Source organism: Amphiprion ocellaris, chromosome 24 (assembly GCF_022539595.1).
Source record: "Amphiprion ocellaris isolate individual 3 ecotype Okinawa chromosome 24, ASM2253959v1, whole genome shotgun sequence".
In the NCBI taxonomy this organism is placed as follows: Eukaryota; Metazoa; Chordata; class Actinopteri; family Pomacentridae; genus Amphiprion; species Amphiprion ocellaris.
Genome location: NC_072789.1, coordinates 20,271,280 through 20,282,754, shown reverse-complemented (window position 1 = coordinate 20,282,754; position 11,475 = coordinate 20,271,280). Strand labels below are relative to the sequence as shown.

At 33.3% G+C, this 11,475-nt stretch overlaps 2 protein-coding genes across 2 annotated transcripts; both read right to left on the bottom strand.

The window, feature by feature from the left end:
- Nucleotides 1-523: 523 nt before the first annotated feature.
- LOC111569133 (uncharacterized protein DDB_G0287625-like) lies at nucleotides 524-1,459 on the bottom strand (the record flags this gene model as incomplete). Its single annotated transcript, XM_055008254.1, is given in 1 exon segment — nucleotides 524-1,459. A coding segment is annotated over 1 exon segment (936 nt), but the record flags the coding sequence as incomplete, so codon positions are not given.
- A 662-nt stretch (nucleotides 1,460-2,121) lies between these two features.
- On the bottom strand, nucleotides 2,122-11,040 carry LOC111569118 (small cell adhesion glycoprotein homolog). Its single transcript, XM_023271093.3, has 4 exons — nucleotides 10,902-11,040; nucleotides 7,618-7,711; nucleotides 4,229-4,270; nucleotides 2,122-3,956 (listed from the first exon to the last, which is right to left on the bottom strand). Exons 2-4 carry the CDS (start codon nucleotides 7,697-7,699, stop codon nucleotides 3,766-3,768), a joined length of 315 nt encoding a protein of 104 aa, XP_023126861.2. The 5' UTR covers nucleotides 7,700-7,711; nucleotides 10,902-11,040; the 3' UTR covers nucleotides 2,122-3,765.
- Between the last annotated feature and the right edge of the window lie 435 nt (nucleotides 11,041-11,475).

Genomic DNA, 11,475 nt, shown 5'->3' with positions numbered 1-11,475 from the left:
TCCTGTACAAGAGTAAAAGTATTAAAAGAAACTGTAAAAGTGATCCGTAATATAATCAAGAAAATGTATTGAAAGTCCCAAGTTTGGTTCCCTCTAAAATCTAGTCTTTAAACTCAACAACCCAAGCCTTCAAAATAATGTTTGCAACTTTAAGGGTTTATGTTTTTATTATTGTTTATTTATATCAGTAAATTAGATTTATTTTTCAAAATCTTGCGACTGTTCATTTATTTAAATTGTGGGGAAAAAGACCCTGAAGTCAACATTTAGTTAGTAAAATAATAATGAGTAGAACAGAAAATGTAAATGTTCTTCTTGTTCTGTTCTTCTTACTGTTGTTGCTCTTCTTTTTCCTCCTCTTGTTGTTGTTCTTCTTGTTATTCTTCTTCTTCTTCTTGTTCTTCTTGTTTTTCTTGTTCTTGCTCTTGTTGTTCTTGTTCTTCTTGTTGTTCTTGTACTTCTTCCTCTTCTTCTTCCCTTCTTCCTGTTCTTCTTGTTGTTCTTACTCTTGTTCTTCTTCCTGTTCTTATTCTTGTTCTTCTTGTTCTTTTTGTTCTTGTTCTTCTTGTTCTTCTTCCTGTTCTTCCTCTGCTTCTTCTTCCTGTTTTCTTCTTCTTGTTCTTACTCTTGTTCTTCTTCCTGTTCTTATTATTGTTGTTCTTTTTGTTCTTGTTCTTCTTTGTGTTCTCCTCTTCTTCTTCCTGTTCTTCTTCTTGTTCTTCTTGTTGTTCTTACCCTTGTTCTTTCTGTTCTTACTCTTTTTGTTGTTGTTGTTGTTCTTCTTTCTCTTCTTATTCTTCTTCCTGTTCTTCTTCTTGTTCTTGTTGTTCTTGTTCTTGTACTTCTTCCTGTTCTTCTTCTTCTTCCTGTTTTTCTTATTGTTCTTACTCTTGTTCTTCTTCCTGTTACTGTTCTTCTTGTTCTTTTTGTTCTTGTTCTTCTTCCTGTTCTTCATCTTCTTCTTCCTGTTCTTCTTCTTGTTTTTCTTCTTGTTCTTACTCTTGTTCTTCTTCCTGTTCTTCTTGTTGTTCTTACTCTTGTTCCTCTTGTTCTTTTTGTTCTTGTTGTTCTTGTTCTTCTTCCTGTTCTTCTTCTTGTTTTTCTTCTTGTTCTTCTTGTTGTTCTTACTCTTGTTCTTCTTCCTGTTCTTATTCTTGTTCTTCTTTTTGTTCTCGTTCTTCTTCCTGTCCTTCCTCCTGTTCTTCTTGTTCTTCTTGTTGTTCTTACTGTTGTTCTTCTTCTTGTTCCTCTTGTTGTGTTTCTTGTTCTCTTTGTTCTTGATCTTCTTCTTGTTGTGGAGCTTCTTCTTATTCTTGTTCTTCTTTTTATTGTTCTTCTCATTGTTCTTGTTCTTGCCCTTGCTCTTGTTGTTCTTCTTGTTCTTGTCATTCTTGTTGTTCTTGCTCTTTTTTTCTTGTTGTCCTTCTAGGTATTGTTCTTGTTCTCCTTGTTCTTCTTGTTCTTGTTCTCATTGTCCTTCTTGTTCTTCTTGCTCTAGGTCTTTGTGTTTATCTTTTTGTTCTTCTTCTTGTTACGCTTCTTTTTTTGTTCTTGTTCTTGTTCTCATTCTTCTTCTTGCTCTTCTTCTTGTTCTTCTAATTCTTCTTCTTTTTGTTATTCTTCTAGTATTTTTTGTTCTTGTCCTTCTTGTTCTTGTTCTTATTCTTGTACTTCTCCTTCTTCTTGTGCTTCTTCTTTTTGTTCTTGTTCTTGTTATCCTTGTTGTTTTTGTTCTAGTTCTTCTTGTGCTTGTTCTTCTTTTTGTTCTAGTTCTTTTTCTTGTTCTCATTCTTGCTCTTAGTGTTCTTCTTCTTCTTTTTATTATGACTATTATTACTTATTATTCTAAGTTCTTTATATGTAGATTGTATATCTTATGAACAAGACCCTTAATTTTAATAACTTCTTAATAAATGTAGTTGTATTTAAAAAAAAAAAAAATTTTCTCCAATAGATACTTCACTAAAGAATCACCATCAGGATTGTGTAAATAAACTTCCTGCTTTTCTGTTCGCTCCAAACTACTCATAAAAAATGGACTGAAAAATCACAAGAGCAGTTTTCTATTCCAGCCAACAAGAGGGAGTAGGTCAACCAAATAAAAAACCAAACTACAGCGTGTCAGAAAGTCGAACCTTTATTCTTAGAAAAGCATCACAATATAAGAAACCACTAAAATTCTTCTGTCACACAATTTTAACAGTACAAAACACGGACTTGTTCCAACAAAGCATCGATTTGCTTCTACTATTCGTGTTGCACCTCGCTGCTTCTCATTTTTTCTTTCTGTTTGTCGAAAAACATCCAGTCAAATAGTGAAAAAAACAGACAGAAATGCACCATTTGGGAAAGAAAATTGCCAAATGAACGGGTTAGTCAGAGTCCGATCTGCAGTTAGGAGTTAAAATATGGCAGCAAACGGGGTGGAAAACCAACAGTTTAAATGTTTATCAGCATCTGCTTCGTTAGCTAGTTTAGCCTCACAGCTTCTTTGGCAGGACGTTTATTCTGCTGTAAAAATCACATTTGCCTGATGTGAAATGATGAAAATTAGACATCTGAGGCAGAAAAGCTCCAGGTGATTCTCCACAAACTGAAATATACTTCATGTTTACGTAGAACTGCCATGAAAACTGAATTAAAGCTTTGAATTTTGAAAAAACAGGCATTTTTCCTGAAGCATTTGGAGATATTTTCAGCTGAATTTGTTGCTATTATTGCAAATTTCATTCTACCGCAACAAAAATGACGCATTTTGTTTGATTCTTTGAGTTTGTCTGTCCGATTAGATGCACATAATCACATTTTTTGTGTAAACAATCGGTGCTCCTGAGGTGCAAAACGGCAACGATAAGAAATCACATTTCATAATTAAAATCTATTCAATGTTGAATTTGAAGACATACATGAAGAAGAATGGGATGAATGGATGTAGAAAAAACTATTAAAAAAACTATTTAAAAACAGCTAAATGTCAGGAAACACACTAATGACACAAATAAAACAGTAACAAGTGAAAAAAGCAGCGTTCAAAAATGCTGTTTTTGTTTTTTGTAAATTTTGTTGCACTTTTTACTTATATTTGTGTTTGTTTTTGTATTTTCAAACAGAAAGCATACAATAACAGAAAAAACAATAATAAATAATAATAATAATAATAATAATAATAATAATAATAATAATAAATTTTATTTATAAAGCGCTTTTCCAATAACTCAAAGACGCTAAATGCAGTATTTTCTAAAATATTTTCTGAAATTTTGCCTTGTTTGCGGCAGTCTTAAAAAAAGTTTTATTTTCTATTTCTGTTTTCAAAGAAGTGTGTTGTGTTTTCTTTTAAGAAAAAGTTGAGTTTTGTGTTTTTGTTGGTACGTTTGTCACCTCAGAACCACCATAGATCACCGTTTATGACGTTAAATAGTTGATTTTGACATTTTTAGTTTTGACTTAAAATAAACAAAGTGTATTTTTTATGAATGAGTAATGAAAATGCAGGTCTGGACTGCAGAAAAATCAAATGCCAGTTAGTTTTTTTTTTATAATCAACGGAGTTTCTGAGAGCTCAACCCCTCACTTTACAAACAGTTACGTTTTGCTGCCATTTGGTGGCGCCAATGTGCAAAGTTGCTCAGTGCAGCTTTAGAAAACGGGCTACTTCTGATAGATTTCCCTTCTCACATCTTTGTGGTTTCATTCAAAGCTACTAAACTCTTCAGTCGTCCACATGAGAGCTACTGGAGTTGATGTTTTTCTAATTTTTCCTCTTTACTCCTCGTCTTTCTTCTTCAGAGGCTCTTTGCTTTGCAGCGCCGTGTCAGAACCGACCGACTCGTCGTCGTTGATGTCGTCGTCATCGTCCGTCTCGTTGGTGACGTACGAGCCTTTATGTCTGGAGAGACACCACAGCAACACAGTGATGATGCAGATCAGCAGCACCAGAACCGCACTGACCACTCCTGCAAAGACAGGTGGGAATATGACAGAATAGAAGATGTAAGAAATTTAACTGCTGGTTTGGTAGCTTTTTAATTTTCTTTCCCCAGTAACCTCCCAAACATTAACTTGCTGACTTTTAAATCATTAATCCGAACACAACACGAGATATAAAAGTCACTACTACTGAGTAAATAATGTGTTTTACTATCAGATAAAGGTGGATGAAATTTTAAATCAGGTCATTGAGGCCAAACTTTAGTTCAGCATCACTGAAAATAGTAAGGAAACTCACCTCCGATTAAAGCTGCTAAATCTCCATCATCTGCGTCGACGCCTGTAAAGACATAAATAGATGTTAAACTTGATGAAAGTTACTTGGAATTTACTGCTTTTGGATTTTGAATTTGAGTAAAGTCACAAAGTCATGCAGCTTCTTTCAAAAGCTGCATGAGAGTCTCTAAAACAGTCATCAGTCAGGCAATGTTTTTTATTTAGATTTTCTGGAGATTTTCCAGGAATTTTGTGGGAATTATATGGCAATTTTCCTGAAACAGTTCCTTAAATTTCATAGAAATTTTCCAGGAATTATGTAGGAATTTTATGGGGATTTTATTTTAATTTAATAGGAATTTTCATGGAATTTTGTGTGAATTTTATGGGAATTTCCATGGAATTTTCTAGAAATTTTGCAGTAATTCTATGGAAATATTCCTGGATTTTTTCAAAAAGAATTTTTCCAGGAATTCTATGGAAATTTTCCTGGAATATTTCCTGATATTTTATGGAACTTTTCTGGAAATTTTATTGGAATTTTATTGCAATTTTGTGGGGATTTTATGGCAATTTTCCAGTAATTATATGGGAATATTCCTGGAATTTTCTAGAATTTTTCCAAGAATTCTATGGGAATTTTCCTGGAATAGTTCCTGAATTTTTTATGGAAATTTTACACTTATTTTGAAATCAGTTTTTATTTCTTTTGTCTCAGCCACCACATCCAGCAGCTCATGTTGTAGATTTGGCATGGCAGCTGATTTTTTAATTTATTTTTTCTCGGGTAAGACTCCAACCATGCGTGGAATTCAAACACCCGCAGTCTATTTCAGTGCCTCGCTGCTTTAACACGCCATCTTCTCATCGCACAACACAAACAGCAACCCGACACCAAATATCTGTTTCATGAAGCTTTTTTGGGCTCATTTTTCACTGTAATCTAAAATCCTGCACAGCTGTTTAAACAGAAACATCATGAATAAAAGGAGAAAAAGTTAGAATGGCAGAAATCATAGAAAAGAAAAAACAAAAGTTGAATTTCTTTGATAATTTCATTTACAAAAATTTAAAAAACAACTGGAATCAACATGTGAGGCATTTTTCCAACACTGTAAAATAATATGGTGACTTTATAATTTATTTGACTATTTACTATTTTTCTTCGCTCTGTTTAAACGCTGCCTGCATAATCAGATTTTTTGTCTTGTAACTGTCTTTCTGTTTTTGCAGTTTGTGGTACTCATTGTGATTTTATAAAGACAACATGCCTTTCAAATCCTCTAAGACTTTACATACTATAGATAATTTAATATTTACTTATTAAATTTGGTTTTATACTTACTACTCCTGTGTTTCTCATGCAAATTCTCATCCCACTGATGGGAATTTTATTGCAATTTTGTGAGGATTTTATTTGAATTTTGTGGGAATTTTTTGGCAGTTGTCATGGAATTTTTCTGGAATTTTTTAGAAAGTTTCCAGGAACTCTATGTGAATTTTCCTGGAATATTTCCTGAAATTTTATGGAAATGTCCCTGAAAATTTTCAGGAATTTGATGGGATTATTTTTTCCAATTTTGTTAGGATTTTATTAGTTTTTTGATGGAATTTTGTGGCAGTTTGCATGGAATTTTCATGGAATTTTCTAAAATTTCCCCAGCAATTCTATGGGAATTTTCTTGGAATTTTCTAGAAATGTTCTAGGAACTCTATGGGAATTTTTCTGGAATATTTCCTGTAGTTTTTATTGAAATCTCCTGGAATTTTATGGAATTTAATGGGAATTTTATTACAATTTTGTGGGATTATATTTTGAATTTTGTAGGAAATTTCCATGAACTTTGTGGGAGTTTCATGGCAGTTTTCATGAATTTTCCTGACATTTTCTGGAAATTTTACAGTAATTCTATTGGAATTTCATGAAGATTTCCCTGGAATTTTATGGGAATTTTATTGTAATTTTGTGGGAATTTCATGGGAATTTTGTGGGACAAAAGGCTTGTATCGGCTGAATCTGTTCGACTTCAGAGTCTAAAAAGCTGTTTATTATTACTGCACTCACTACAAACGGACGTTGTACTGCAGAAAAAAAGAACATTTCATCGATTTCACCTCTCCTCCCTCACAGTGTTGCACATTAACGGTATTTCGGTGTAATTTCCAGGGGACAGGGTTGTTTATAGCCAGCTTAGGCCCTCTTTGGCCCCGCTAAAGGCCTTATCTCCATAGCGACACACCCCCGAGGCGTCACACTCGCTCTGCCTCGGAGCTGATAAGACACTCCTTGCTGAATGCCAACACCTCCTGCACAACTTCCATCCTCTAAACCTCCTCTTCCTTCATTATAAATCGATTGTCAGACGTTGCTTTAGTGTCCTGTACGTTCACGCAAATAAAACGTGAAACTTTATCGTTCAGCCGCATTGATCCTGAAATATCACTCGTGGCGTCTGCAGTTTTGGTGCTTAGATAAGTGGATTTACTACTTTAGGAGACATTCAACCAAAGAAAATCTGAGTTTTCTACAAGTAGACTGACTTTATTTGAGTTTTTTTTTTAGCATCCCTCTTTTTCATTAGTATGTTTGAAGGTAATAATTTATATTTTTGAACATCTTCAATGTGTTTTATATTAGAAATATGAAGCTACAACTAACAGCTTGTCTTAGCTTGTCCAGAGGTAGCAGTACCTGTAAAAAATGTGTTTCTTTTTTGTTACACTACATAAAGCTTAAAAAATCAACAAGTTCATAAAATTAGACAACTAAAACAGAAAAAAATATGTGTTTTTGGTTTGTTACACCACATAAAGCCGGTACAAATTTTAAATGACTTAAAAAGTCAAGAAGTTTATAAAATTATACAACTACAGGAGTAAAAAAAATGTGCATCTTTGGTTTGTTTCACCACAGAAAACTTTAAAAAAATCTGCAAGTTTATAAAATTAGACAACTAAAACAGTAAAAAAAAAAAAATCTGTATTTTTGGTTTGTTACACCACAGAAAACCGAGATACTAAATTGAAATGACTTAAACACCAACAAGTTTATAAAATCTGACAACTTAAGGAGTAAAAGCTTCCCCTTTATGTGGACTTTAACGTGACACGATTGTAGTTTATAGTTACAGTTTTAAAATTTTAAATGGACTGATTTCTTCTTCTTCTGTCAGTGTGCTCATTTATTTGTTCAATTGTCAGAATTTTGCCATTTTTAAGCATTTTTCTGAGCGAAACACGGAAAAAAAACAACAATAAATGAATTAACAGGTTACATCCATGTCGTAAAGTGTAACCTTGAGAAGTTTTACTGGAGGCCATCGTACTCCTACGACTATTTCTTGGCTGTTTACCTTCGTTTTCCAGTGTTTAAGCTAAGCTAAGCTAACAGTCACTTCCTCACGTACGTACCTGTTGTTGCTATCTTGGTCACAGATTCAGTAATTTCTGATGATACTTCAGTAACGGGGGCTGGAGTCAGGTAGGGATCCATGCTGATGTCGACCTGCGAAGAAATAATATTGTTTTTCAGTAAGAAGACATTAGAAAAGCTAAGATTTATCCTCTGTGTTTTATAAATATCCACAGAACACTTTATTATGATTCATCCAGTAGTTTTTGAGATATTTACATCTGGATCAAAGTGTTTGACCAACAAATGGATGTTGACATTGTGCCAAAATAATTATTTTTATTAAAGTCTTGTTTGTTTATATATAAAATTATATAATAAGATAGATATAATTAAAATAAATGTTATATATGTATATGTATTATATGTATTATGATTTTATAATTTATATATTGAATCTGTCAATTTAATACATATATATATATATATATATATATATATATATATATATATATATATATATATAAATAAAAAAATTTGAATAATCAAATATTACATTTAAATTCTATTATAATTTATTATAAATAATGAAATAAAATATTTGTTTATTTCTAAGTCTTATTTTATATATATATATATATATATATATATATATATATATATATATTTTATACGAATATACTATTAAATTATAAAATAAAATGCAAACAAATATTTTACATATGTATATTATAATTTAAAAGAATTTATATACATAGAATACATACATTTAATACATAGATGTAAATATATGACTAAAATATGTATATAGAGTAGTATAATGTTACATTTAATTATATTATAATTATATTATAATTAGTTAATTATTATATTATTTATTGATATAAGTCTTTGGTATTTGGCAGACGTTTGGATTTTTTATGCGTTTTGTATTTCAGAGCAAATTTCTTGTTCACATTCACCTCAACGTCTTAAAAATGAGCTTCTGTTTGCTATTAACTGTTCCAAAATGAAAAAGTCGTGCTGGCAGCTCAAACATTCCCCCTGTTGACATTTTTAAGCTAAATTCCGAAATGTGCATGTTTAGTTGTGCTTTTAATTTTTTAAATTTTTTATTTTCAAAATTGTGCTACAAAAAAAAAATTGTCTGCCAGAAGCTGAAATTCCTCAAATGTCCACTAGAGGCTGGCTCTAAAAGCGAGTCAATCTCCATAGACATCCATGTTAAAATATCCAACTTTACAGCAGAAATAAACGCTTTTACAAGATGGTTTTGGTCTTTGTAGCTAAACATCCTGTCCAGAACAACTGCACAAGGAGAGAATTTTGATAAAAGTTATCCGTTTAAATTGTATTAGGGCTTAAAGTTATGTTTGATTATGGTTGGATTTCCCTCCGTGACACCAACTCTGCACCTTTGTGCTAATTTTAGGATTAATCGGGAGTTAGAAGAAGTCAGAAACTGCCACGATAGTGATTTATATACAGTCTGTGGTTTACTCTCAAGTGACACTGCCCTCCAGTGGACAGGAATAATAACTAGAGCCCGTCTAGTTCATTTTTACTTACATTTTGTCTTTGAAATAGAAATGATGGTCAACACATTAAAATAAGTGTATAATGAAGAGTTTTCGTTCAGTCTCACATCCTGCTAATTTAAAGCTAACTACCAGCCATGTCTTAGGGACTGAGAAACAGGAAGTTAGCTGGAAGCCAAACAGCATTTCTTTAAGTGACTCATGGGGAGAATAAATGATCAACCTGTTGTTGTTTTGCAACCATTAAACTGTTTGGAGTAAGACTTCAAATCTCTGCCAGGATTTTTTTTTTCATAGGGATGAACAACATTTGCCTGAAAAAGAGAATTTCACTCGTAAACATTTATGAACAGTTGCGTCAGTGATATGTTGACCTCACAAAACAGCCAAGTGACATTTTTCTTGCAAAATAATCACCAGATGTCACCAAACAACAGAGTCTTTTAGGGGAACATCAGCTTTTCACACACTGAATCATAAACTCGAGGGAATGAGATTTAGAAAAAGTGTTTGTCTCCAAAACAAGAGGCACAAAACTCTCACAGCTGCAGAGCCCGAAGCCAGAAATATGAGACTTTATCACTAAATTAATACATTAATACATTGCCCTCAAAAGTAGTAGCCATTTCCAAAACCTTGTCGAACAAAACTTCCAGATGGCTTGATTCATAGAAAGGGAAAGACTGTTTAATAGTACAGAAATAAAAATGTAACATCTTGCTAGCCAATTTTACAACATTACTGGCCCTTTTGACTTTTTAAGAGAAGAATCTAGTTATTGATTGCTTCATGGTAGCCAAAGTTGGTAGCCATACCCAAAAGCTAGCAAGAACTTGACTTGTAAAATGAAAACTACAAGACTATGAGAGAAATCACAAATCACTAGCCCAGTTTATAGCCAACTAAGGTGTCTAAAAATCTTCTTTACCAATATTTCAGCTACTTTAGTTCTTGTTTGGCTAGTTTTCTATCAAACTGCATTGCCATTTCGAAGATTCTACAACCTTACTGGCCCTTTTGTCTTTTCACAAGAAAAACCTTGAATTATTAATTGCTTCATGGTAGCCAAAGTTGGTAGCCATACGCAAAAGCTAGCAAGAACTTGTTTGATTTCTCAAAGAACTTGAAAATGATGAAATGGATTTGAAAACTATGAAACTGTGAGAGAAATAACAAATTACTAGCCTAATTTATAGCCAACTAAGGCTTCTAAAAGTCTTCTTAGCCAATGTTTCAGCTGTTTTAGTTCTTGTTTGGCTACTTTTCCAACAGACTTCATTACTGTTACGGTTTTTAAGAGAAAACTCTTGAATTATTGATTGCTTCTTAGTAGCCAAAGTTGGTAGCCATACCCAAAACCTAGCAAGAACTTGACTTGTAAAATGAGAACTATAAGACTATGGGAGAAATTGCAAATCACTAGCCCAGTTTATAGCCAACTAAGGCCTCTAAAAATCTTCTTTCTTTCTATTTCAGGTACTTAATTTCTTGTTTGGCTGCTTTTCTAACAAATTTCATTGCCATTTTGAAGGTTTTCAAGTGTTTGTCTCCAAAACAAGAGACACAAAACTGTCACAGCTGCAGAGCATGAAGCCAGAAATATGAGACTTTATCATTAGATTATTACATTTTCACGTTATCGACACATTCCTGACTTGTGCTGTTATTAGTTTAAGACTGCAACAGAGGTTTAATTAAAAAAGCAAACACTCAGATTTAGTGAATGATTATGAAAGCGTGCAACAACTTTTTGCAGCAAAACAAAGAAGCGAAGCAAAAACGACAGAATGTGAAGAAAAACTCACCAGCTCTGAGAGTCAGCAGGCAGCTCTGAGACGAGTCAACACAACAGAGCGTATGCTAGACAACACACACACACACACACACACACACACACACACACGTTTAACTCATGCACACACACTTACAGATGGGTGTGGTGTCGGTCCCCAGGGTCGGGATCTGTTCCCCCTCCGGCCAATAGCGGCGCTGACTCCACCTCCTTGATGCTAAACGGCCTGCAGATGTCTGAAAGTGTGCAGCTGACAACGCCTCTTGCATCATCTGTGAACACACACACTCGTTTCTCTTTGTGTGTGTGTTCAAGTTGTTCAGCTCTTGTGAAAACTGCTTTTAGTTAACCGATAATAAAAACAGCAGTTTCTGCCATCAAGAGGAAGAAGAACTTCGTCTCTTTTACGAGCTGCTGCCTCTTTTAACTCAGCTTGTAAAGAAACATGACACCATTTCAGATAAAGAGTCCAGTTTGAAGAAGATATTCACCATTTAAACTGTATTATACAAATGCTACGGCACATTAAGTAAGCATGGAAGTGTTCTGGACCACAGATGATAACATTTTTCACACTTAATTGGCTC

Excerpts from the sequence above, each read along its gene's own strand:
- LOC111569118 (XM_023271093.3), bottom strand. The coding sequence starts at position 7,699 with ATGGATCCCTACCTGACTCCAGCCCCCGTTACTGAAGTATCATCAGAA. Across the intron at positions 4,271-7,617 it reads GACCAAGATAGCAACAACAG|GCGTCGACGCAGATGATGGA; the intron begins GTACGTACGTGA and ends ATGTCTTTACAG. Across the intron at positions 3,957-4,228 it reads TTTAGCAGCTTTAATCGGAG|GAGTGGTCAGTGCGGTTCTG; the intron begins GTGAGTTTCCTT and ends CTGTCTTTGCAG.